General features: G+C 38.7%; 1 protein-coding gene and 1 pseudogene across 5 annotated transcripts in view; one reads left to right on the top strand and one right to left on the bottom strand.

Moving 5' to 3' along the window:
* The first annotated feature begins 4,915 nt into the window (after positions 1-4,915).
* Positions 4,916-23,963, top strand: part of ZCCHC4 (zinc finger CCHC-type containing 4) — a 62,622-nt gene continuing 43,574 nt past the window's right edge. For 4 of the 5 annotated variants that reach the window (XM_020897611.2, XM_020897609.2, XM_070452075.1 and 1 more), the window contains exons 1-3: positions 4,916-5,080; positions 5,845-5,963; positions 6,681-6,763. In XM_020897611.2, the coding sequence (XP_020753270.2) occupies positions 4,954-5,080; positions 5,845-5,963; positions 6,681-6,763 (329 nt within the window). In that variant the 5' untranslated portion in view covers positions 4,916-4,953. Of the gene's footprint in view, positions 5,081-5,844; positions 5,964-6,680; positions 6,764-21,117; positions 21,261-23,963 lie in introns of those variants that run through there. The other variant, XM_070452074.1, reaches the window with a different exon arrangement.
* Positions 8,379-9,353, bottom strand: LOC110139627 (stathmin-like; annotated as a pseudogene).

Here is a 23,963-nt window from a genome sequence, read left to right as displayed (position 1 = left end):
TGAGCTGTATGCATTGGATTACCTCTATGGATGGTCCCAACCTTTCCCCTTTGTCCTCTTTTCATAAAAAATACTTTGCCGACCCCCTTGACTCCCTCAAAATGAAATTCATAAATAAGGCAATCTAACTAAACACCTAATTTTTAATAAAATAAAGTGCACAAAATGTTTTAAAAGGACAGTTACTTACAATAGAGTATATATTTCACATGTAAGTGCTTGGCATGACCACACTGTTACATGATAATGTAGCTGTCAGGTGTACATGCTTTCTTCTTTTTCTTTATAAAATAATTTTATTTATTTCTTTATTTTTGGTTGTGCTAGGTCTTCACTGCTGCTCAGGCTTTCTCCTGTTGCAGTTGAGTGGGGGCTATTCTCTGGTTATGGTGCTTAGGTTTTGCATTGTGGCGGCTTCTCTTGTTGTGGAGCACCGGCCACTAGCGCCACTTGGGAGTGGTTGGAAACAGTACCACCAGACACTTGGTTGCCCCAGCGAAGAGTGCTTTTGTGGCAGACTGTGTCATTGCCTCCAGTTCTTCAGCCCTTTGTGACCTATTCCCTTTGCCTTGTAACTTTAATGTTTGACCCCATGACCTGCTTGAGCCCAAAGAAGGAGATAGAAGTGACAGTGCAGCTCCAAGCCTAAGCCTTAAGAAGCTTGTCTGTTTCTCCTAGCTCTATTGTGTTTCTGTTATTCTCATGAGAAAAATGTGCCCAAGCTGGCCAGCTGGTTACAGTAGGAGGCTGGGGCACACATGGAGAAGAGCTGAGTTATTCTTGCCAAGGTGGATGTAGATCACCTAGACAATGACTTAGCTTAGGTAAGATTGGAGAGCTGAACCCCTCTGCTACGAGAAATCTCTGAGATGACAAAATGGACCTGTAACAGCTTTTTTTACAGGCATTCCAGCAGAAGCTCCAAGTCATCTGCCCAAACCCAAGCCAGTCTATATGGTTCTTTGTACTCTCAGACTACAATGGGCTAAGGACTTCCCTGGTAAAAGTGGTTAAGAATCTGCCTTCCAGTGCAGGGGATGCAGGTTTGGTCCCTGGTTGGGGAACTAAGATCCCACAGGCTATGGGGCAACTAAGCCCAGATGCCTCAACTAGAGAAGCCTGCGGGCTGCAGTGAAGAACCTGAACGCTGCTTCAAAGACTTAGCACAGCCAAAAAAAAAAAAAAAACTGCACTGGGCTGAAACTGAGGATGGTTGTTTTCCCAAAGGAAACTGGAATTCTGTTAGAGAAGGCAGAGAAGACAGTCGGAGAGCCACTACCAAATGCTTCCCCCATCTTCTCTGCAGGAGATTTGGGGACTGAGGGCTTTTATCCAGAAAGTCAAGGTGTAAGACTTTCTGATGTCCATAGGAAGATCACCAGTTTGTCCTCTGTTTGGGGTGGAGTACCAAAATCAAGCGTCTCTTAGCAGCATTAAAGATCATGCTCTGAGATGGAAGTATGACAAGGGTCTGTCTCAGAGTCCTGCTAAGACTCCTAGCTGTTCTCTGCTCAAGGATTTTTGTGTATAAACTAAAAATATTATGAAACAATAACATGAAATATTCATAAATTAATGCTCATATGCATGGCCTCTCCAGCAAAGAACCAACATATGCTATTTAACATTTTGTTGTTCAGTTGCTCAGTCATGTCTGACTCTTTGTGACGCCATGGGCTGCAGCATGCTAGGCTTCCCTGTCCTTCACCATCTCCTGGAGTTTGCTCAAACTTATGTCCATTGAGTCTGTATGTCACTCAACCACCTCGTCCTCTGTCAGCCCCTTCTCCTCTGGCCTTCAATCTTTCCTAGCATCAAGGTCTTTTCTAATGAGTCGGCTCTTCACATCAGATGGCCAAAGTATTGAAGCTTCAGCTTCAGCATCAGTTCTTCCGATGAATTTCCAGGGTTGATTTCCTGTAGGATTGACTGGTTTGATCTCCTTGAAGTCCAAGGGACTCTTAAGAGTCTTCCCAAAACCACAGTTCAAAAGCATCCATTCTTTGGCACTCAGCCTTCTTTATCGTCCAACACTTACATCCATACATGATTACTGGAAAAACCACAGCTTTGACTAGACGGACTTTTGTCAGCAAAGCAATGTCTCTGCTTTTTAATACGCTGTCTAGGTTTGTCATAGCTTTCCTTCCAAGGAGCAAGAGTCTTTTAATTTCATGGCTGCAGTCACCATCTCCAGTGATTTTGGAGCCCAAGAAAATAAAGTCTGTCACTGTTTCCATTGTCTCCCCATCTATACATATTTAACATATATATCTGAATACAGTGGGAGACTTTTTTTCTCTCCAAAATTATCCCCAAGAAAAGAGGAATTCACCTTCGGATCCATGTTATTTTTGGAAACTTCAATTTCTCTCATATGAAGGGATGTGCTTTCATTTACTTTATTTGGATCAATTTTTGTTATATTTTTACTGCTTGGGGAATCTTTCCTGTAAAGGCTGAAAATCCAGACTGATTTGGGGTGTTTTTACAGGTTATCTCATGGAATCACAATTATTTAAGAAAGAATAAGAAAATATAGAATCAGGGGACTTCCCTGGTGGTCCAGTGGCTAAGATTCCATGCTCCCGATGCAGGGGGCCCAGGTTCTACCCCTGGCTGGGGAACTAAGATCCCATGTGTTGTAACTCAGACCTGGTGCAGACAAAGGTGCAGTCTCCAAAAGGAGAGTAGAAGCAACCCTGGGAGGCACTTAAAGAGGCAGAGTCCGGCGTTTGAGAACATATTTATTAACCCCTCCAGAAAAATGGTAATTATTTCTGGTGATATGATTTCATGAATTCAATCGCAAATTTTGCAAACAAGCCTTTTAAAGATTACAGATATGTACCTATAAGCCAAAACTTAAAAAATAGAAGTGTTACTGCTAATGTGAATGGATAACTAAGGCTTGAGATGCATCCAAAAGTACCATCAACAGCAGATCCTGAAATTTTCCTAACTGGAGACGTAGAAGTGCAGATAATGTGCTCCAGAAATCCGTGCTTGAGAACTTGAAAAGGGGTAATGTTAGGTCGAAGACCAGCTACTACAGGTGCAGGTGAAGATCTGAGTGAAACTACTGCATAAAAAGTGCAGGAAAAGAGCAGTATTTCTAGATTAATATACCCTAGTATTAAATGGGTGAGTCAAAATATGTATGAGTAACATCATTTTTTTTTTACATAATATCAGTTCAGTTCAGTCGCTCAGTTGTGTCAGACTCTTTGGAACCCCATGGACTGCAGCACACCAGGCCTCACTGTCCATTACAAACTCATTGCTGTTTTTGAGATTGCATCCAAGTACTGCATTTCAGACTCTTTTGTTGACTGTGATTGCAACTCCATTTCTTCTAAGGGTTTCTTGCCCACAGTAGTAGATATAATGGTCATCTGGGTGAAATTCACCCATTTCAGCCCACTTTAGTTCACTGATTTCTAAAATATCAACGTTCACTCTTGTCATCTCCTGTTTGACCACTTCCAATTTGCCTTGATTCATGGACCTAACATTCCAGGTTCCTATGCAATATTGCTCTTTACAGCATTGGACCTTACTTCCATCACCAGTTGCATCCACAACTGGGTGTTGTTTTTGCTTTGGCTCCATCTCTTCATTCTTTCTGGAGTTATTTCTCCACTGATCTCCAGTAGCATATTGGGCACCTACTGACCTGGGGCGTTCATCTTTCAGTGTCCTATCTTTCTGCCTTTTCATACTGTCCATGGGGTCTCAAGGCAAGAATCCTGAAGTGTTTGCCTTTCCCTGCTCCAGTGGACCACATTTTTCAGAACTCTCTGCCATGACCTGTCTGTCTTGGTTGGCCCTACACAGCAAGACTCATAGTTTCATTGAGTTAGACATGGCTGTGGTGCATGTGATCAGTTTGATTAGTTTTCTGTGATTGTGGTTTTCAGTCTGTCTGCCCTCTGATGGAGAAGGATAAGAGGCTTATGGAAGCTTCCTGATGGGATAGACTGACAGAGGGTCTTTTTCTGGTGGGCGGGGCCATGCTCAGTAAATCTTTAATTCAATTTCCTGTTGATGGGTGGAGCTGTGTGTATATATTACATACTATAGATATTGACTATTTCATCTATAACCATTCATGTGTTTACTGCAGTTACACAATAAGTCTTGAAATTGGGTAGACTAATTTCTCCTACTTTAATATTTTTAAAAATTCTTTAGGCTATTCTAGTTTTCTCACATTTCCTTATAAATTTCAGAATAATATTATCCAAATCTACAAACATCTGACCAAGATATGCTCTGAATATGGGGATAACTGACATCTTTACTAAGTTGAGTCTTCAGCTATTTTTATCAGTCGTGGCTGGTGGTGGTGGTGATGCTGCCTTTTGGATTTATAACCAGACCAAATCTTTGCTGCACTGCTAAGAGTCATCTGTGGTCATAACCTTCACAGAATGTAAGAGTGGAAATCGTTCAGTCGTGTCCAACTCTTTGCGACTCCATGGACTATATAGTCTATGGAATTCTCTAGGCCAGAATACTGGATTTGGTAGCCTTTCCCTTCTCCAGGGGATTTTTGCAATCCCGGGACAGAACCCAAGTCTCCCCCGTTGCAGGCGATTCTTTACCAGCTGAGCCACACGGGAAGCCCAAGAATCATTTCATCTCCTGGCTTTATTTTTAGGCAAGGAGGGTACTCACAGATCCTAAGGTACTAAGGCTGAGGCAGAAAATAGGTGCGTTTACTGCACAGGGTCCAACAAGTTGCCTGTCAATCCATCCCGTCTCCCACTCAATCCCAGGAGAGGGACCTCTTAGCTCGCAAGGGACAGGGTTTAGGGGCATGACCTCTGCTCCAGCGGCCGAAGTTCCTCCTAGCAGCGTGGGGGCGCGCTAAAGTCGCTGCAGGTCCAAGCGGCGCTCTTTCTCAGCCTCTTTGGTCCGGACTGAGGCTTTCGGGACGGCGGTGGGAAGATGGCGACCTGCAGGGACCGGCTTGCAGCCGTGGAGGCAGAGGAGAGCTCGAGTTGCCAGGGATACTCGGGAGTCGAGGTGGTGCTTTCTTCTGATCCCGCCACCCCCGCCCCGCTGTGCCCTCACGGTGGGTCCGCGTCTGGGCTCAGCCTGGCTGTCGGGCGCCAAGGGGCGTGGTTATCCTGAGGGCGCCAGGGCCATTTAGGGCTCCCGAATTTTTATCTGCCTCTCTCTCCCACTGAGTAAGGTTCTAGAAGACGCTCCTTCCTCTGGAAGTTGTGCTTTTCCACTTACTTAAGAAACCTTCAAAGAAGCCCTCCTGTTGTGGTTTTGGCTTCAAAGCCGTTACGTCTTTTTTGAAGGGACGAGGCAGAGTCTAGGCACAAAGGATGTATGTTATTAATTCCCACTGCCAAGTACTTGGATATTTCATTTGTTGATTTCCTTTATTTTTAGTTAAAAAAAGTTAGGGAGGCACGAAATCATGAATTCTTGCTTAGTAACCAGACCCAGTGTTTAACTCGCGGAGAGAGACTGTGTCCAAATCTAAAAGCTAAGAGTTTCACTGGAAAGATAACTGAGCGGAGGTAATAAAGTGCTCAGTTGTTCGAACTCTGTTGTTGTGTCAGGACCTAGACGGTTCACCATGTGGATTCCAACTGTACTGACACTAGCATTTTCCTTCTGGAGAGACTGGTTTTCAAAATATGTTTCCTAAGTAGTCAGTGCCTGAATGTTGTGACTTTTGGTTAAAAAAAAAATTATCAAAGTATTGCATTTAATTATTACAGCCTGTGCATAAAACTAAAACAGATTTTATTTAAGGTCGGTGAAAACTAGAGACTTGATATCGATGACTGTCTGACATTTTTTTTTTTATTATGGAACTAGGACCTACTCTTCTGTTTGTAAAGGTGAACCAAGGGAAAGAAGAAACACGGAGGTTTTATGCCTGCTCAGCTTGTAGAGATAGAAAAGATTGTAATTTTTTTCAATGGGAAGATGAAAAGGTATATCAACTTTTTGGATATATTTATTTATTTTTGATGTGTGTGACATTTTGTTAAGAACGTATGAGATAAACCTCTTAAGAGATGAAGATACCATGTTTTTTGGTCCAGAGATTGGAGTTTATATTTACCTTGAACTTAACTCTGACTACTCTGATGTCTTAAACTACTGTCTCAAAGAATGAATTCCCTTTAAAACTTCCTGAGGTATTGAGTTTGCAAATATAGATTTCTTCCTGAAGAATGCAGGTCATGATCATTCCTGGAAGTGTTTTAGAAAAATCCTTTTTGGGAAGCATTTGCATCAAACATCCTTTTTCCAGCTACTGGATGGCTGACAAAGGCACTTAGAGATACAGTTATGAGCTTGGTATCCTCTTGGCTCAGCGCCAATTCAAGTTTCTGAAAGTTTTGACTAGGAAGTTTTCAGTTTTGTTAGGTTTATTGGAAAACAGTCTGTGTGCCACTCTTTTGTAGACTTGTTAAGATCACCATGTGTGAATTAATCTCTCAGTGCTTCAGTATGTTGTTTACTGTTTGAAACTGCTCTAGAGTTTCACAAGGTTAATGTCTTTTGTTTCCCCCTGAAATGAATGCTTGTTTACAGCTTTGAGCTGCCTGAGTTTCTGGCTTCTTGGTGTTCGAATATGATACCACTTTTTCTAGCATGATAGCCAGTTTGATGATTTACTAAGTGAGTTTTGTACTATCTTTCAGTTGTCAGGAGCCAGACTTGCTGCCCGGGAAGCCCATAACCGAAGCTGTCAGCCTCCTTTATCCCGATCTCAGTGTGTGGAAAGGTACTGATGGGTGTCACTTTTAATTTATTATCCCATTGTTGATTTTTTTCTCTGTGCCTTTAAGTTTACTTTAAGTAATTAGTGTATTTTTGTTGTGGTAAAATGCATATTTAACATTTGCCAATTCAGTGGCGATAATTATATTAACAGTGTTGTGTAACCATCACCACTGTGTTTCATCACCCCAAACAGAAATTCTGTCACTGTCAAGTAATAACTCTCCATTGCACCTTCCTCCAGTCTGTGATAACCTCTAATCTACTTTTTGTTTCTATGAATTTGACCATTCTAGGTACTTCAGATAAGTGGAATCATCCATATTTGTTCTGTGTGTCTGGCTTATTTCACTTAGAGTAGTGTTTTCAAGGCTCATCCATGTTGTAGCATGTATCAAAACTTCATCCTTTTTATGGCTGAATGATATTCCTTTGTATATGTGTACCACATCTTGTCTATTCATCAGTGGACACCCAGATGTTTCCACCTTTTGGCCATTGTATGTAATAGTCAATGCATGTTGGTGTATAAATAGTTTGAGTCCCTGTTTTCATTTCTTTTGTATATATCCATAGGAGTAGAATTACTGGATCATATGATAATACTGTTTTTTGAGAAATTGCCAACCTGTTTTCTACAGTAGCTGCACTGTTTTACATCCCCGTCAGCAATGTAGAAGGGTTCCAATTTCTGCATGTCCTTGCTAATGTGTATTAGTATTATTTTTTGCTAGGATAGCCATCCTAGCATTTGTGTAGTGGTATGTCATTATGATTTTGATTTTTGTTTCCTTCTATATTAATGATGTTGACCATCTTTTCATATGCATTTTGGCCATTTATGTATCTTCTTGGAGAAAGAAGTCCTTTGTCTACTTTAACAAGGTCATTACTCTTTTTTGTTGTTGAATTGCAGGAGTTCTTTATATGTTCTAGATGTGTGTGTGTGCATGCATGTACTTAGTTGTGTCTGACACTATGACCGCATGGACTGTAGCCCACCAGGCTTCTCTGTCCATGGGATTCTTGGGAAAGAATATTGGAGTGGGTTGCCATATATTACTCCAGGGAATCTTCACAACCCAGGGATTGAACCTGAATCCTTTGTGTCTCTTGCATTGGCAGGGGGATTCTTTACCACAAGAGTGTATCAGAGGGTCTCATCTTTCAATTTTTTTTGTTGTTGTTGTGTGTGCTTTTGTTATCATAGTTAAGAATCATTGCCAAATCCAGTTTCATGAAGATTTACTGTAATCTTCTTTCTTAAAATAGTATTAATAAAAGAACTAAAAAAATTTTTTTAAAGCTACAACATCTGTCTTTAAAAATCTGCATTTTTAAAATGTTTTATTGGGTTAACTGGAATTGAGTCACAGATTTAATTTATTGGTAAACCTGTGAAGAAAACTCACCCCTTTCCTTTGTGGTAGGCATCGTGCTCTATGTGCTGGGGGAAGCTTCTTAAGAAGCCTCTAGTCTGGGTTGCTGATGACAAACAGGTTTTCACTCTCATGACAGCTCCTTCTGGTTACCTGGGCTGCTGTGTTGAGAAGGATTCTGAAGTCTTATCTAGGTTAAGTGGAAAGGATACTGGGATCTGTTAAAAATGTCTTCCTGAGTTTTTTGTTTTTTTTTTTTTAACAGCACTGTGCAGCTTTATTAGCCATTCAAGTACAGTAGCGTCTGTAAGATCGGGACAGAATTGGGATTTAAAAGTGAACAGATATTCAGCATCTAACAATTTGAAAGAAGCCACTACATATTCTTTTCACAGACATGTTTTCACGGAGCTAATACAGTACTAGCCATTAACCCAGCACACCAGGCGTACTGAAGTAGAAAAGATGCAACAAGAAAAATAGCTACATTAGAAAGACTTCTACACTTTAGAAAAAGAGTAAAACACCTTTCGTTTCTCCCCTTTAGTCCCTAGAACAACATCATACCGTCTAGATCTACCTATACAGTCCTACATCAGCTTCTAGAATATTTGTCAGGAGGGCAAAAATAAAATGACACTGGCCAGTACAGTCTTTGGATATTTAGGAGGGGGAGGGGGAGAAAGTCAGTTCTCAGATCAAATTAGTCTGCTTCAGTCTTGTCAACAGGGTCTTTGGATACTTTGTCTTCCGCACTTCTTCAATGTGCTTGTCCTTCTCTCGCAAACGCTCCAGTTTGGCAGGCATTTGTGCCTCCTGGTTCTCTTTGCTGGCTTCCATCTTGTGGGTCACCTTCTCTTCTGCCAGTTTACTAAAGGTGTTGTTCTCCTCTATTGCTTTCTGAAGCACTTCTTTCTCGTGCTCCCGTTTCTCAGCAAGCTGCTTCAAGACCTCAGCTTCATGAGACTTGCATCTTTCTTCTGCACCTCCTAATTTCTTCTGAATTTCCTCCAGGGACAGATCCTTCTTAGGAGGGGAAAGGGGAAATTCTGGGACAGATTCTTTTGATCGAGGGCTGAGAATCAGCTCAAAAGCCTGGCCTGAGGTACGCTTCTCCAGTCCCTTCACCTGGATATCAGAAGAAGCCATGGTGAAGAGAAGACAAGAGACTGGCAGTGTACTCTACACGATTCACTGGCAAGGAAAACCCTGCTCAGTCCGAGCCGCCTGGCCACACTCTCCTTCCTGAGCTTTTAATAGATTTTAAAGTCCTTTGATGGAGGTGACTTTTTTTAAGATAACTTGATTGCCCCTTAGCACTACAGTACTGAGATATCTACTTAATTTATGGGAATTAACTTGATATCTACTTAATTTATGGGCATTAAATCAGCAACAAAAAATGTTGAAAGGAGAATTAATGAAAATTGGGAACCACTGAGCCAGGCATTATGTGAGGTGTGTTCCATGTGATGTGAAGTGTGTCCAACTCTTTGTGACCCCAAGGACTGTAGCCCACCAGGCTCCTCTGTCCATGGGATTCTCCAGGCAAGAATACTGAAGTGAGTCGCTGTTTCCTGCTCCATGAGATACTATTTAATCCTTCCCAGTGTGGTTTACTTAGATGAAAATTGAGGCTTGGAGAAGTTAAGTTAACCTCATCAACTTCATACTACTAGAATGACTGAGTGGTGACTCAAACTTATGCCTCTCCAATTCTGAAGTGGTATTTTTAAGCATATAAGCAGATAGTAATTAATATATGATGTGTAGTAATTTAGGGAGACTTAAGGCTGTAAAACAAAGTTATATAGAGAGGTATTATTATGAGGTTATCATAATGAGATAGAATAAATGCAGAAAGTAGAAAGTAGGGAAGCATCATCATGGCTTTTCCCTTTGAAGCCATCACTTTGGTCATTTTCTAGTACTTCCTCCTGGCTTTTTTCCTGTGCAAAAGGGTTGTGGTCATAATGTGTACTTAGTTTTGTACGCTACCATATCACTTTTAGCTAATAAGCATGTATTTCATGTTATTGCATAAGAATATTGGTGATTCAGTTAAACTCCATAAGAAAATTTAGATGATCTTCTTTCCTTACATAATAAGATTTTAGCCTGGAGCTAAACCACTGTGCAAATCTTTGTACTGCCAGAGTATGGTTTTTGATACTGAACAATTTTTGAAATGCATATTTCATGATAATTAGAAATAAAAACACTGGCTGGAATATGAAAATATTAAAATTTCTTCAAAAGGTTATTTCTTGGGGGCTGTAATTTCATCTGTTCTAGTGCTGATTTTTGAGAGCTTGTCTTAAATCATCTGTGATCCAAAACCTCAGATTTTGTTTCCCAGGCCTCTGTCCATTTATCTATCCTTCCATCCATTTAGTCATTTATTCATTCATTGTTGAGGACTCAAAAAGAAATTAAAATGCTAGTAATAATGGAGTTGAGATATATTTAAAAATAATACAGTGCAAAGAGGAATGTACTGTGTTTCCAGTACTCTCAGAAAAAACTTGGTACTGTGGAAGGTGAAGCTTTACAGATTACTTGTGCTTTCACTAACTGATTCAGTTTAAGGATATGGTATTTAAATAGGTTTTGGAGGATTGGTAAAAGTTTACACTTTTTGAAGTGTAGTGTCATTGATTTTACTGCATCACTTTATAGCTGATGCTCTTATGCTTTCTTATTTGCTTGCTACAGAGTGAAAAGTTTGAAATTAGTCATTCTTCAAAATTAAAAATGTTGCCTTTCTAAAACCAAAGCTTATTAAATTACCTGTTCTGTGCTATTAATTGCTTATTCTTTTGGTGTGTCTTCAGTTTGAGGCTAGCAAGTTATTCTTGTGTGTAATGGACCTAAGGATGACACACTATTACTTGAGATTATAATTGTTTTCTAATTTAATTTTATACAACTCATTTGTGTTATCTTATTAAGTAACTATATTTGAAAGTGTTAAAATGCATTTAAACATTATACCTATTCTATAAAGCAAACTTTTTATCTGTTACTGTGACATAGCATTAGCTTTGCATTGATTTAGTTTTGAAATTGTTAGAAAAGAACAATTGTAGTTATTAAGATAAATCGACCCTTGTTACTTGATTTTTATTATGGAGCTGGCAGTGCTGCACAGACTTCTAAGTTCCACAATATAGGATTTGATAATCATTTTCCTAATTTTACTCTTTGAACCATGCTTTATATTTCATATGTGTTCAGCTGACTGGTTTATATTTTTGTGCCTGAGACTTGACTTCTTTTACAATTTTTAGCTGCCTGTTATGTATTCTATTATGTAGTATGTTGGCATCTTTTTCATGATCCCTGAAGTCTTAGAGAAGATATATTTTAATGCTAAAATCAGCATTAATTTATGTGCATTCAGATAGTTTTGTTTAGTTGATAATTCATTTGGTTATATTTTTTTTTCAGAGCTCATTCAAACTCAGATTTTCAAGGTCTGCTATTAGGGAAATGCTATAAACATAGTTTGTCTACTCCTGGAAAGGCAAATGGAACATCAAATGGAGATCAATAAAAGTGACATTCCGAATGCTAGCCTGCAGTTTGTGAGTCATGCTGAGCTGTGCCGCAGAATGAATTTCTCCTTGCCCCCACGTGTGTGTAGTGAGTACAAGTGAGGAGCGAGCGCTGAGTAATCCTTTGCTCTGAAGAGTCTCCTGTTCTTCCTGCCAAGCTGAAAAAAAAACTCCTGTGTCTGAATGTTACATAAAGCCATGTTGTTGAACGATGATGTAATTTTGAACAGAAATATGCCTAAGATCTCAGTTGATCTTTTCAAGAGAAGGTTAATAAACTAGCAATAAAAAATTTCTGAAGAAAGTTTTGACCAAGCACAAAATATGTAAGTGGAGGTTCATTTAACATTGTTTTTTTTCTTTTCTTAAAAATAATTAAAGTTAGTGCCTTAAGATAGTCTCATGTAGTGAGTGAATTGCCACACTAGCCCCTGGCTTTGAACTTTCATCTCTTTGAACTTTCATCTGGTGATTTTGCACTTTCTCCTGCTTTCAGTTGGCTTCTTTCATCTCTTTGAACTTTCATCTGGTGATTTTGCACTTTCTCCTGCCTTCAGTTGGCTTCAGTGGGTGTGTGATGCAGTCCTTCTGACTGTTTTTAAGTAGCAGAAGCTGACGTAGCATCATCTCTTTGGAGAGCTTCCTTTCTCCTTTTTCCTGTAAAGCCTTTGATTGTTTTTGTCATTCATTCAGTGACAAGTATTTACTTCTCTGATATCAAAAGTGTGCTTTGGTTCCCAGGGCTTCTTCAGGCGGTGCTAGTGGTAAAGAACCCGCCTGCCAATGCAGGAGTTGTAAGGGATGTGGGTTTGACCCCTGTGTTGAGAAGATCCACTGGAGAAGGGCATGGCAACCTACTCTAGTATTAATGCCTGGAGAATCCCATGGACAGAGGAACCTGGCGGCCTACAGTATAAGGTCGCAAAGAGTCGGACACGACAGAAGCAGCTTAGCACACATGCACGTGCTTCGGCTCTGTCGCTCCGTTTTGGTCCTTGACTGCAGGTACAATAACTGTGTTTCGGGACTGAGTCGTAGGATGACGGCAGTGAGCCTCCACCTACAGTCTGGCTGATGGCAGTTTTAAATCGTGTCTCAATATCCTCGATGCTAAAATATGAAAATATATGCATCTTGGAAGTGATGAAGTAGGCTGATTGGATTTTGCTTTTGTGATCCCGTCTTTCTTCTAATGGGTGGGTTTATTTTGCCTGTTTTAATAGTAGGTATGATAGATACGCTTGGTCCTGGCTTTGTTGTATGATTTTTATGCTTCCAGATTTTATTGCTTCTTTTTATTCTCTTTCACTCTATGATCTGTGTTTGCTTTTATCTTTTTAATATGCATTTCTTCTGTATTTTTGTTTTAATGGTTGCCTTTGTGGTTTTTTAAGCTAGATTTAATTTTTTTTTTTTATATTGCCTTCCTTCATCTAAAAATGAGAAATGGTGACTTTATGTATTTCTTCTTCTGTCTTTCCTTCTCTATAGTTACTATCTGATTTCAGTTGATTATTTCTTTTTAGGGTTAACCTCATACCTTTGATTATTGCTTATAGCACTTGATTTTTCAGTTTTAAATTATATCTTTTGGCCTATGGCTCTAAAACACGAGAAAATCAGTATACTTCTACTATCTCCCACTTTCTCTTCCCCTTCCTCTGCTGGTTTTATTTGGATTTTTATTGTTTCCATTTTATACTCTGATACTCATATTTTTTCTCATTTTAGTCTGTGGTCAAATGGATTTAGTGTTGACTGACAGTCTACTGTTATTTCATCTGACTGAAATTTATCCTCCAGCAGTTTTAATTCTTTCATAAAAAAGACTTTTATTAATTAAAAAATAATTTACATCAAAATATCTATGTGGCTATTGTGTGATTTGATTTATATTAAAACATGTTTTAATCATAATAACTTCTTTTCTGCACAACTTTTGTTTTGCAGCTAGCTAATAACAGTTTTGGGTTATTTGTTTTGTAATGACTATCTGTTTAATTATTTATGTGCTTCAGAAATGATTCAACTGCAGACTCTCTGCCTGTTGTCTGAATTCTCTAAAAACTTTCAGATGTAGCATAATCTATCAGCTTCACCTTCTGGAAGAAATCTGTCCTCGAACTTTCTGAACTGCTCCTGTCTGGAAAGTTGCCCTTTCTCCTTGACATCCAGCTGTCCAGCAGTTTCTGCATGAAGTACCCAGATTATATAACCATATAACCCATATTCTCCCAAGTCCAAAAATATTTAATGCCTTTATTCTCTGTTGTTGTTGTTGTTTACAATTAGAAATTTAATCTCTATTTGTTTCCTTTACACATGTATATATTTTAATTGAAGTATACTTGATTTACAGTGTGTTAATTTCTGGTGTATAGTAAAGTGATTTGGTTTTATATGTTGTTGTTCAGTTGCCAAGTTGTGTCCAACTCTTTGTAACCCCATGGACTAAAGCACGCCCAACTCCCTGTCCTGCACTGTCTCCTGGAGTTTGCTCAGATTCATGTCCGTTGAATTGGTAATGTCATCCAACTACCCTCTTCTCCTTCTGTCCTCAGTCTTTCCCTGCATCAGGGTCTTTTTGAGTGAGTTGGTTCTTCCCATCAGGTGGCCACAGAGTTGGAGCTCCAGCTTCAGCGTCAGTACTTCCAATGAATATTTAGGGTTAATTTCCTTTAGGAGGGACTGATTTGATCTCCTTGCGGTTCAAGGACTCTGAACAGTCTTCTGCAGAACCGCAGTTCAAAAGCATCGATTCTGCAGTGCTCAGCCTTCTTTCTGGTCCCACTCTCACATCCATACATGACGACTGGAGAAACAAACCATAACTTTGGCTACATAGACCTTTATCAGCAAAGTGCTGTCTCTGCTTTTTAATACACTGTCTAGGTTGCTCACAGCTTTTTTCCCAAGAAGCAAGCATCTCTTAATTTCATGGCTGCAGTCACTGTCTGAGTGATTTTGGAGCCTAAGAAAATAAACTCTTATCAATATTTTCATTTTTTTCCCCATGTATTTGCCATGAAGTGATGGGACCAGCTGCCATGATCTTTGTTTTTTGAATGTTTAATTTTAAGCCAGCTTTTTCACTCTCTTCTTTTACCCTCATTAAGAGTCTCTTTAGTTCCTCTTCACTTTCTGCCATTAGAGTTTTATATTATATATCAATTTTTCAGATTCATCTCCATTATAGTTTATTACAAGATACTGAATATAGTTTCCTATGCTATACAGTAGAGCCTTGTTGGTTCTTTTTTATGTATAGTAGTGTATATTTACTAATCCAAAACTCCTAATTTATCTCTCCCTACCCTCCTTTCCCCTGAGGTAACCGTAAGTTTTTTTCTGTCTGTGTCACTCCTTTATTCTTGAATGGCATTGTATTTAAATATAAAATTATTCAGGTGTGTATTTTCCTTGGGATTTTTCAGTATTGCTTCATGTCCTTCAGAGCAGTGCTTCCTAATGATCTGTGTTAAAGGGTCAGTGTTTTGTTTGTTTGGTTGATTTGTATTTTTATTTACAGTTCACTGGGATTGGATACTTCTATAATATAAAAATATAATTAGAAAATAAGATGAAAAAGAAGACATACAGAATGCAAGCCCACATTTTTTATTATTAGACTGAACAGACATAAAAGTACTCTACCTAAATGGTATCAAAGTTTCTAAACATGTACTCTGAATGTCTGTCTTTGTCTGGTCAGGAACTAGAAGCACATGGCGGCCAGCTCCAGACCTGGCCCTCTTTGCAGAGCGCTGTTCTAGAGTTAAGTAAATACTATAGATGTCTGGGGCCAGTTTGATTTTTTACCACCCAGCAGTTGACTTGATCTTTTTTCTTTGCTTTGAAATCTTGCATTTCTGTAAATATCTTTATGCTGGTACTTCATTGATAGGATTCTAGGTTGGGAATATATTTTCTTCAGAGTTTAGAAGGCAGTGTTCCAGCTTCTTCTGTCTTCTTCTTCCTTCTGTCTTCTGTTGAGAAGATCAGGTTCAACAAGTTCATGTTCAGCAAGTTCATTCCTGATCTCTTTTGTGTTATCTGTGACTTGTTTGATCCCTCCATCAATTTTTTAGAATCTTTATTCTTAGGGATGTGATATGTGATGAGGGTCTATCTTGATGTGAGTCTGTATTATTTTATTTTGCTGGGTGTTAGGTAAATCCTTGCAAACTGGAAACTCATTTTCTTGAATTCTGAGAAATTTCCCTAATTATGTCCCCAATGCCAAAGAATGAAAAACCGAGTCTTAACATTATTTTACGGCTGAGTAAAACCCAGTTCTTGCTTAGTGATCTTCTGGAGTTGTCTTTGTGTGTGTGTTTTTGAGTTTGACTCTTGCCTTTCCTTTAAAGTGCTTTTTAACACCTTTAACTTAGGAAAATTTCAAGCATACACAAGAGAAGAGAGAGCAGTGTAAAGAGCCTCCTTTATTCTTTGCAGTGTAAAAAGCCTGCCCTCACACCCAGCTTCATCAGTCATCAATATGAGGCTAATTTTGTTCTACCTGTACCCTCTACCCTCACCTTTAACCTGGACATTATTTAGTTCTACCCAGAAATACTTCTCTATGTATAGCAAGAGATAAGGCCTTTAAAAACATGATCACAATACTATTAAAACACTTAAAACATAAACAGTTTCTTAATATTATGTATCATGTGCAGTTAGTAATCAACATTTCTCTGTTTACCTCATAAATGCCATTTTATAGTCGGTCTGTTTGTATCAGGATCCAGACAACCTTCACACGCTGCAATTGGTTGATCTCTTTCATTCTTTGAAGAATCAGAGTCATTCGTCTGATAGACTTTCCATATCTGAATTTGATTGATTGAATCCTGTAATGTCATTGAATTTTTATTCTGTTCCCTGTATTTCTTGGAGAGTAACGTGTTACCAAAATCAAGTTCAGTTTTGGTAGCAGACTCTTCTGTAAGTGGTGGGGTGTATTTTCTTTAACATCTCATCAAAAGGCAGATAATTTATCATAGTTTTCTTCATTTCTTGTGCATGTAGCTCACTGAGTTTCTTTGATCTTTGGATACAATTTTAATCATTTTTTTTTAAGCTTTCTCCCCGCTTTCCCTTCTTGGAGGTTCATTTTCACATATTTGGGCCCTTTGATGTTTCATTTTAGATAGTTTCTAGGGCTGTGTCTTCGAGGATCCCAGTTTTTTTTTTTCTATAGTGTCTGAACTGCTGTTAGTCCTGAGTCCTGTCTAGCATGTTTTTCATTTCAGACAATTAAAAAATCTTCATAGATTTGACTTTAGTCTGTTTTCCACGTCTTTACTTTGGCTGTTGCTTTTGTCTGCCTTCTTGAACATATGGAATATAGTTATAATAAAATGGCTTTACTGTCTCGGTCTGCTGATTGCATTGTCTCTGTCATTTCTGAGCTGGTTTGAATTGATTTTTTTTTCTCCCTCATCATGGGTCATGTTTTCTTATTTCTTTACATACCTGATGCTGGCAATGCGATTTTTACCTCGTATATGGATATTTTGTATTCCTTTACCTATTTTTGAACTTGGTTCCAAGGTACAGTTAAATTACTTGTCTACAGTTTGATATTCTTGAGCATGATTTGGCCAACAGTAGTCTGTAGGCCACATCTGCTCATGCCTCTTCGTTTCTGTTTGGTTTGTGGTTGCTTTTGTGCTCTGACGATAGAATAGTAGTGATAGAGAATGGATGACCATGCTCACAGTATTTACTGTCTGATTGTTTACAGTCCTTTGCTTTTGAAGGTGAATCTGTAAGTCTTTTGGAAGATCAGAGCAGCCTTTGGGATGTGGCTGCTTTCTCCCCACTCCTGGGGCCATACGTGCTGAGCACTGTACCCAATGCCTGTGGATTTGGAGCTTTCCACTCAGCGCCCTGGCTAACTGTCCCACCTACTCCTTTGCAGTGGCCCTTTCCCTCTGAGTGGGGAGTGTTTTCACGCGCCTGCTGATCAGTGTCAGCGTAGACTAGAAGGGACTCCCGTCAGGCCTCAGTGCGCTCACGGTCCGCCCTGCGCCCTCTGCATCCTGTGCTCTGACCTGTGGACCCAGCCCGTGGCCGCCATGGGTTCTGAACTCTGCCTCATTAACTGGTCATTGTGCTGCGTCTGGAGCCTTGGTCCTGTGTAGCCAGCTCTCCACGGGCAGGGAGCTGGACACCGTACCACTCGCTCGTCTCTTCCCGTCTCTCAGCATTCACTGTTTGGGCTGCCAGTCGTCCAATATCTTAGCACTGTGGTTTCATGTGTTTTAACCATTTTTTGAGGGCCAGGATGGTGAATCCTCTCTGTTGCGCTGTCTTGGCTGGGTGTGGAAGTCTTCATCAATGAACAGTTACTAATGAAGGGTAATAGTAGTGAATTCAGTGTGTGTGTTATTGATGAGGGTACTGGTTCCTTCCACTTGCATCTCATGTCTTGGGGGCCCTTTTCCCTACTGACGTTCTTACTTTGAATTACTATTAAAGTTGCTTTTAGTGTTGTGTTCCTTTTTCTTTCCTGTCATAGACAGAGCTATCAAAAGAACAGTTTATCATAGAAATAGGAGCATTTAAATTACCAGCATGATAAGCTTATTTCTTGCTGTAGCCTTTCAAAAGATCTGTCACTGCCTTGGATGCTTTGAAGTGAAACTGCACTTAGATACAAAAAGTTTTAAAACCCACTTTGGTTCTATGTTAAGTTCACAATTTTTGGAGTGCAGTTCAGAGTTCAGTTCACCTGAAATCATATGACTGTTTTCAGACTCTCAAGAATCCTTTGGTATGCTTTGATTTAGACATTTCTGACCTTCTATGAGCCTTGATGGCTCAGACAATAAAGAATCTGCCTCCAATGTAGGAGACCCGGGTTTCAGCCCTGAGTCGGGAAGATCCCTTGGAAAAGGGAATGGCTACCCACTCCAGTATTCTTGCCTGGAGAATCCCATGAGGAGCCTGGCAGGCCCCAGTTCATGGTGTTGCGAAGACTTGGACATGACTGAGCAACTAACAGACACAGAACGTGAGCCATGATAATCTTACTTATTTTTCTTTTGTTCTCCTACTCTAATTTCTTAGTTGGGTTTGAAAAAATCTGCAGTTTTAAAAACATACTGTGATTGTCTTCTGTCTTTAATCATCAGGAATAAAAGGAAAAACAACCCACAATGATGACTTTGAAATCTATAAAGATGACTTGAAAGGGATCAACTAGGATATCTGGTATCATATTTTTTAAGGCTTTTGATTATTGTTTTGCTTTAAAATTTTTTTTTTTTTAGTTTCTATGGCCAGTTTTTTTTTTACTTTATTTTTTTACTGAAGGATAATTGCTTTACAGAACTTTGTTGTTTTCTGTCAAACCTCAGCATGAATCAGCCATAGGTATATATATATCCCCTCCCTTTTGAAGCTCCCTCCCATCTCCCTCCCCATCCCACCCCTCTACGTTGATTCAGAGCCCCCGTTTGAGTTTCCTAAGCCATACAGGAAATTCCCGTTAGCTCTCTATTTTACATGTGGTAATGGAAGTTTCCATGTTACTGTTTCCATACATCTCACCCTCTCCCCATGTTCGTAAGTCTATTCTGTATGTCTGTTTCTCCATTGTTGCCCTGTAAATAAGTTCTTCAGTACCATTCTTCTAGATTCTGTATATATGTGTTAGAATGCAATATTTATCTTTCTTTTTCTGACTCACTTCACACTGTATAATAGGTTCTAGGTTCATCCACCTCATCAGAACTGAAACATGTTCCCTTTTATGGCTGAGTAATATTCCATTGTGTATATGTACCACAACTTCTTTATCCATTCATCTGTCAGTGGACTTCTAGGTTGCTTCCATGTTCTAGCTATTGTAAATAGTGGTGCAATGAACAATGGGATACTTGTGTCTTTTACAATTGGTTTCCTCAGGGTATATACCTAGGAGTGGGATTGCTGGGTCATATTGTGATTTTATTCCTAGTTTTTTAAGGAATCTCCATACCATCTTCCGTAGTGGTTGTACCAGTTTACATTCCCACCAACAGTGCAAGAGCATTCCCTTTTCTCCACACCGTCTCCAGCATTTATTGTTTGTAGACCTTTTGATGATGGCCATTCTGACTGGTGTGAGATGATATCTCATTGTGGTTTTGATTTGCATTTCTCTAATAATGAGGTATGTTGAGCAGCTTTTCATCTGTTTGTTAGCCATCTGTACGTCTTCCTTAGAGAAATGTCTGTGGTCTATTTCCCACTTTGTAATTGGGTTGTTTGTTTTTCTGGCATTGAGTTGTATGAGCTGCTTATATATTTTGTAAATTAATCCCTTGTCAGTTGTTTCATTTGTTATTATTTTCTCCCATTCTGAGGGTTGTCTTTTCCCCTTGCTTATAGTTTCCTTTGCTGTGCAGAAGCTTTTAAGTTTAATCAGGTCCTACTTGTTTACTTTTGTTTTTATTTTTGTTACTCTAGGAGGTGGGTCATAGAGGATCTTGCTTTGATTTGTGTCATCAAGTGTTCTGCCTATGTTTTCCTCTTAAGAGTTTCTGGTCTTACATTTAGGTCTGTATTCCATTTTGAGTTTATCTTTGTGTATGGTGTTAGGAAGTGTCCTAATTTCATTCTTCAACACGTAGCTGTTCAGTTTTCCCAGCACCATTTATTGAAGAGGCTGTCTTTGCCTCATTGTATATTCTTGCCTCCTTTGTCAAAAATAAGGTACCCATAGGTGCATGGGTTTACTTCTGGGCTTTCTATCTTGTTCCATTTGTCTATATTTCTGTTTTTGTACCAGTACCATACTGTCTTGATTATTGTAGCTTTGTAATATAATCTGAAGTCAGAAAGATTGATTCCTTCAGCTCCATTCTTCTTTCTCAGGACTGCTTTGGCTCTTCAGGGTCTTTTGTGTTTCCATACAAATTGTGAAATTTTTTGTTCTAGTTCTGTGAAAAATGCCATTGATAATTTGATAGAGATTGCATTGAATCTGTAGATTGTGTTTGTAGTATAGTCATTTTGTAATATTAATTCTTCCTACCCAGGACCATGGAATATCTCTCCATCTGTTTATGTCATCTTTGATTTCTTTCATGAGTGTCTTATAATTTTCTGTATACAGTTCTTTTGTCTCCTTAGATAAGTTTATTCCTAGATATTTAATTCCTTTTGTTGCAGTGGTGAATGGGATTGATTTCTTAATTTCTCTTTCTGATTTTTCATTGTTAGTATATAGAAATGCAAGTGATTTCTGTGTATTGATTTTGTATCCTGCAACTTTGCTAAATTCACTGATTAGCTCTAGTAATTTTCTGATACTATCTTCAGGGTTTTCTGTGTACAGTATCATGTCATCTGCAAACAGTGAGAACTTTGCTTCTTCTTTTCCAATCTGGATTCCTTTTTTTCCCTCTTCTCTGATTCCTATAGCTGGGATTTCCAAAGCTATGATTAGTCAAAAGTGTCAAAGTGGACACCCTTGCCTTGTTCCTGATCTCAGGGGGAATGCTTTCAGTTTTTCACCATTGAGAAGAATGTTTGCTGTAGGCTTATCATATATGGCCTTCACTATGTTGAGGTAGGTTCCTTCTGTGTGCATTTTTTGAAGAGTTTTAATCATAAATGGGTGCTGAATTTTGTCAAAGGCTTTTTCTGCATCTATTGACATGATCATATGGTTTTTATCTTTCAATTTGTTAATATGGTATCTCACATTGATTGATTTGCATATATTGAAGAGTCCTTGCGTTCCTGGAGTAAACCCAACTTGATCATGGTGTATGAGCTTTTTGATGTATTGCTGAATTCTGTTTGCTAAAATTTTGTTAAGGAGTTTTGCATCTGTGTTCATCAGTGATATTAGTCTTTAGTTTTCTTTTTTTGTGTTGTCTTTGTCTGGGTTTGGTATCAGGGTGGTGGTGGCCTCGTAGAATGAGTTTGAAAGTGTTCGTTCCACTGCACTTTTTTGAAAGAGTTTTAAAAGAATAGGCATTAGTTCTTCTCTAAGTGTTTGATAGAGTTCTCCTGTGAAGCCATCTGGTCCTGGACTTTTGTTTTTTTGTGAGATTTTTGATCACAGCTTCAATTTCAGTGCTTGTAATTGGGTTGTTCATAATTTCTATTTCTTCCTGGTTTAGTCTTGGAAGATTGAACTTTTCTAAGAATCTGTCCATTTCTTCCAAGTTATCCATTTTATTGCCCTATAGTTGCTCATAATCATCTCATAATCCTTCATATTTCTGCATTATCTGTTGTAACCTCTCCTTTTTATTTCTAATTTTGTTGATTGATTCTTCTATTTTTCTTGATGAGTCTGTCTAAAGGCTTGTCAGTTTTGTTTATCTTATCAGGAACCAGCTTTTAGCTTTATTAATCTTTACTATTGTTTCTTTCATTTCTTTTTCATTTATTTCTGCTCAGATCTTTATGACTTCTTTCCTTCTACTAATTTTGGGAGTTTTTTGGTTCGTCTTTTTCTGTTCATTTTAAGTGTAAAGTTAGGTTGTCTATTTGATGTTTTTCTTGTTTTTCGAGGTAGGATGGTATTGCTGTAAACTTCCCTCTTAGAACTGCTTTTGCTGCATCCCATAGGTTTTGAGTTGTCGTGTTTTCATTGTCATTTGTTTCTAGATATTTTTCGATTTTCCTTTTGATTTCTTAGTAATCTATTGGTTATTTAGAAATGTGTTGTTTAATCTCCATGTGTTGTGTTTCTTACAGTTTTTTTTCTTGTAATTGATATCTAGACTCATAGCATTGTGGTCAGAGAAGACGCTTGATACAATTTCAATTTTCTTAAATTTCCTGAGGTTAGATTTGTGACTTAAGATGTGGTCTATCCTGGAGAATGTTCCGTGTGCACTTGAGAAGAAGGTGTATTCTTCTACATTTGGATGGAATGTCCTGAAGATAATAATGAGATCCATCACATCTAATGTATCGTTTAAGACTTATGTTCCCTTATTAATTTTCTGTCTTGATGATCTGTCCATTGGTGTGAGTGGGGTGTTAAAGTCTCCTACTATTATTGTGTTACTGTTAGTTTCTTCTTTTATGTCTTGTTAGTGTTTGTCTTATGTATTGAAGAGCTCCTATTTTGGGTGCATAGATATTTACAATTTTTATGTCTTCCTCTTGGATTGATCCCTTGATCATTATTGTCCTTCCTTATCTCTTGTAATCTTCTTTATTTTAAGGTCTATTTTGTCTGATATGAGAATTGCTACTCCAGCTTTCTTTTGCTTCCCATTTGCGTGGAATATATTTTTCCATCCTCTCACTTTCAGTCTGTATGTCTTTAGGTCTGAAGTGGATTTCTTGTAGATAGCATATAGATGGATCTTGTTTTGTATCCATTCAGCTGGTCTGTGTCTTTTGGTTGGAGCATTTAATCCATTTACATTTAAAGCAATTATTGATATGTATGTTCCTCTTGCCATTTTCTTAATCGTTTGGGGTTGATTTTATAGATCTTTTTTCTTCTCTTGTATTTCCTGACTATATAAGTCCCCTTAACATTTGTTGTAAAGCTGGTTTGGTGGTACTGAATTCTAAACTTTTGCTTGTCTGAAAAGCTTTTTATTTCTCCATCAATTTCAAATGAGATCCTTGCTGGGTACAGTAATCTTGGTTGTAGATTTTTCCCTTTCAGTACTTTAAATATATCCTGCCATTCCCTTCCGACCTGCAGAGTTTCTGCTGAAATATCAGCTGTTAAGCATATGGGGTTTCCCGCATATGTTACTTTTTGCTTCTCCCTTGCTGCTTTTAATATTCTTTCTTTGAACTATGGACAGAGGTTCATGACATTGTACAGGAGACAATGGGTCAAGACCATCCCTAAGAAAAAGAAATGCAAAAAAGCAAAATGGCTGTCTGAGGAGGCCTTACAAATAGCTGTGAAAAGAAGAGCAGCCAAAAGCAAAGGAGAAAAGGAAAGATATATGCATTTGAATGCAGAGTTCCAAAGAATAGCAAGGAGAGATAAGAAAGCCTTCCTCAGTGATTGGTGCAAAGAAACAGAAGGAAACAGGAGAATGGGAAAGACTAGAGATCTCTTCAAGAAAATTTGACATACCGAGGGAACATTTCATGCAAAGATGGGCTCAGTAAAGGACAAAAATGGTATTGACCTAACAGAAGTAGAAGATATTAAGAAGAAGTGGCAGGAATACACAGAAGAACTGTACAAAAAAGATCTTCAGGACCCAGTTAATCGCAATGGTGTGATCACTCACCTAGAGCCAGACATCCTGGAATATGAAGTCAAGTGGGCCTTAGG

This window comes from Odocoileus virginianus, chromosome 21, assembly GCF_023699985.2.
Source record: "Odocoileus virginianus isolate 20LAN1187 ecotype Illinois chromosome 21, Ovbor_1.2, whole genome shotgun sequence".
NCBI classification, from domain to species: Eukaryota; Metazoa; Chordata; class Mammalia; order Artiodactyla; family Cervidae; genus Odocoileus; species Odocoileus virginianus.
The sequence above is the reverse complement of the archived record's forward strand: the minus strand, read 5'-3'. Positions and strand labels throughout refer to the sequence as shown.